At 45.2% G+C, this 3,262-nt stretch overlaps 1 protein-coding gene across 1 annotated transcript in view; it reads left to right on the forward strand.

The window, feature by feature from the left end:
- pxdn (peroxidasin) overlaps window positions 1–3,262 on the forward strand; it is a 43,029-nt gene that overhangs the window by 27,436 nt on the left and 12,331 nt on the right. The window contains exons 13-15 of the mRNA XM_025058329.1: window positions 219–331; window positions 456–612; window positions 1,469–1,577. Of these exons, the coding sequence (XP_024914097.1) occupies window positions 219–331; window positions 456–612; window positions 1,469–1,577 (379 nt within the window). The remainder of the gene's footprint in view (window positions 1–218; window positions 332–455; window positions 613–1,468; window positions 1,578–3,262) is intronic.

A 3,262-nucleotide genomic window follows, 5' to 3' on the forward strand; every position in this document is an offset into this window, starting at 1 on the left:
CCCCCCCCCCCCCCCCCCCTCCCCCAGTGTGATCCTAGTCTCAGACTCTGTTCCATCTGAACATCAGTTCCTAACTCTGGAACGGGGGGATCTAAATGAACTAAATTTAATTTTAAATTAAATTTAATTTAATTAAAATTGAAATGCCCTAAATAACACACACACATCTGTGTCGACCTAGCATCGCTGACTCGGTTGTGTTTTTATCTTTATCTCAGTAACTCCCGTCTTCACGAACACTCCCAGAGACCAGACGGTTGTGACGGGCCAGGACGTCCGTATTCCCTGCAGGGCCCAGGGCCAGCCGCAGCCGGTCCTCACCTGGAACAAGGTCAGACTGGGGGGAAAAACACACTTCACCTTCATCAGGACAGGGGTCACAGGGGTCACAGGTTAGACATGTGTTGAAGTGGACCCAGTGCCGTTGTCTTTATGAACTGTTCTTCCTTCTCCAGGATGGCGTTCAGGTGACGGAGAGTGGAAAGTTCCACATCAGCCCTGAAGGTTACCTGGAGGTCAAAGACGTGGGAACGGCCGATGCTGGACGTTATGAGTGCGTTGCTCGAAATCCCATTGGTTATCAAGTTGCCCCCATGGTGCTGACTGTAACAGGTACAGACATTGACACCGACTCTGTGCTCTGACTGTTGACACCTCCAGAACAACAATCACAACAACAAACAACCGCCGCCAGTACAGCTTCAATGAGCAGGTGATTATCACCAGGAACTGTTATATACACAGACTGTGGGAAAGAGGTCAAGACTGAATCTCCTGGATCTTAACAACCCCACCATCATCTTCATCATCTTCATCTACGACTGACACAACAGTCAGATGGATCGTCCAGGAGAAGGAGAGTTTATACCACCATAAAATAAAACAATTTAATGAAATACCTTCAAATGATCTCTCGGTAAATTCAAGTACTTCAATAAAATACAAATCAATGAAATAATACGTAAAAGAGTACATAGAAAATACATATTTACAAAATAGCTTAAGAAATGCATGTGTTCAAACCAGTTTTTCCAGCACGCTCAGTAACCAGCCAATCAGAGCTCGGCTCATCATCGTCATCATTTTAGGTCTAGGTTCTCTTTTTGGAGAACAGTTGACAGAGCTCACACTCACGAACAGGAGTAGCTGAGAGTGTGTGTTGTCAAGAATCTGTTGATACGATACGTATTGCGATACTGGGCGCCGATACAATATATTGCGATACTATAGTCTTGAAGAACAACAGACCTGATCCAATTACTGACTAGATTCTACAGAACGATCGTATTCCACAGGAACCATTTTTATTGAGTACCTCATTCCAGTCACCAAGAACTTTATCTTGAAAATGGTTGAACTGGAGAGAGAACCAGTGACTTCCTTCAGCTCCAGATTCAGTCTCAAATCTCTTTTTTCCGATCTCCACTTGTAACGTAGCGTCCTCTGACTTGGCCTTCTTCACTTCCAGTTCCTGCGGTCAGCAGAGAGGGAGACCTGTTCGTGAGCACGTCAATAGAACAGGCCATACGTTCTGTGGACAGTGCCATCGAGTCCACAAGGAGACGCCTCTTTGATGGGTGAGAATTCACACACACACACACACACACACAGGTGTGTACTACATCCATCTCCACTCCACCAGCTGATTACCAGCTGAGGGGGGGACAGTGTCCTCCAGCTCCTCCTCCAGGGAGGCGAGTTTAGAGCCAACGACAGATTTTGCAGTTTGTTCAGTCTGTTGATGAGACTGCAGCTCGGACGTGGGTAGCAGAGCGTGGGTTTGATTCCCAGAGGAACCACATGCTTGACTGTTGATCCTCCTCCTCTAAGTCGCTTTGGATCAAAGCTGTCAATGTATGACAGTTCAATTTAATCGTATCATTTGGACAAGTTCTCGGTGATGAGAAGAATAACGTTGTTCGTATCTGTGAAGTGACCCCTACAGGGCGTCTGTACTCACCACTGACTTTTTACTACCTCAGGTTTTAAACACACGTTTGACCAGAGTCTATAGACTAACTGACAGACTGTAACTGAGAAAATGAAAAGGTCTGGCTTCAAAGAAACACGACGTCAGCCCTGGGTTCCCGGCCTGAAGTTTAAATACAAATCCTCGTCTCACATTAACTCGACACATGTTTGAAGTATGAGTCACAGGGGGGGGAGGGGTAGTGTGGCTGCTGCCAAAACCCAGAGACCACAGTCGCCCCCTGCTGTCTGTGTGCACAGTGTTTGTAACGTAGAAGTTTCAGCCTCCGACTCCTGCCATCGGCTTCTTCAACAACCACGATCCAGTGACAACTCGTGAAAGAGCTCTCCTTATTTAAAAGATAGTCTGCTGTCGCTGTATCGCCCTGTTAGAGCGCCCACTGCTGGCCATCAATGAAGAGGAGGTTCTCAGTGTCCGTCTTCTCCACTGATGTGGCTTAGCTGTGGTGGTGTTCTTCTCACACACACACACACACACACACACACACACACACTCTAATGAGTTAGGATGAACCAGGATGTGGGGACTTCCATCTCTTTCTCGACAGTTAAATTACAGAGAATCTGTCGTCGTCGTCGTCGTCGTCGTCGTCGTTGTCGTCGTCGTCGTTGGTGTTAGATCAGGAGCAAATTCATCTGTGCTTCAAAAATCCCACGTGACTCATGGAAACAGACCACCTTTACTTTAACTGGGATGGTAATTACTTCACTCATTAACAGTAATTAGTTAACAACAGGAATAAATCGGAGAAGGAACTAAATCAAGTTAGAGACGATGTTCTAATAAACAGTTCTAGTTCCACTGACCTTCACATCAATATGTATATATGTATCTACTGTATATATGTGTATATATGTCTACATATATGTAAATAGGTACATATATACATATATATATATGTATATATGACACTGATGTGTATGAGACTCAGAGGTTAAAACCTGCTTATTGCCGTGTTTGTGACCAGCACTGATTGGTTGTCAGTGTGTACACGTGTTGTCAGTGTGTACACGTGTACCTGAGGTATTTTGTTTCTGTCAGTACTTCATACAAGTGAACAAAGTTCAGTACTTTGTTCACTTGTATGAAAGTAAAACCAAAGACAGTTTTCCTGCTTCTCTCCACTTCAGGAAAACAGAAAGTGAGATCTTCCATGAAGGACGCGTCTCTTTTTGTCTCTGTCTGCGTCCAAACCTCCTACGTTTACACTGTCCCTACTCTATGGTCACTTTTTCCTTTTGTTTTTTTGTCCCCCCCTCCCCCCCACCACCC

This window comes from Cynoglossus semilaevis, chromosome 1, assembly GCF_000523025.1.
Source record: "Cynoglossus semilaevis isolate Cse_v1.0 chromosome 1, Cse_v1.0, whole genome shotgun sequence".
NCBI lineage: Eukaryota > Metazoa > Chordata > Actinopteri > Pleuronectiformes > Cynoglossidae > Cynoglossus > Cynoglossus semilaevis.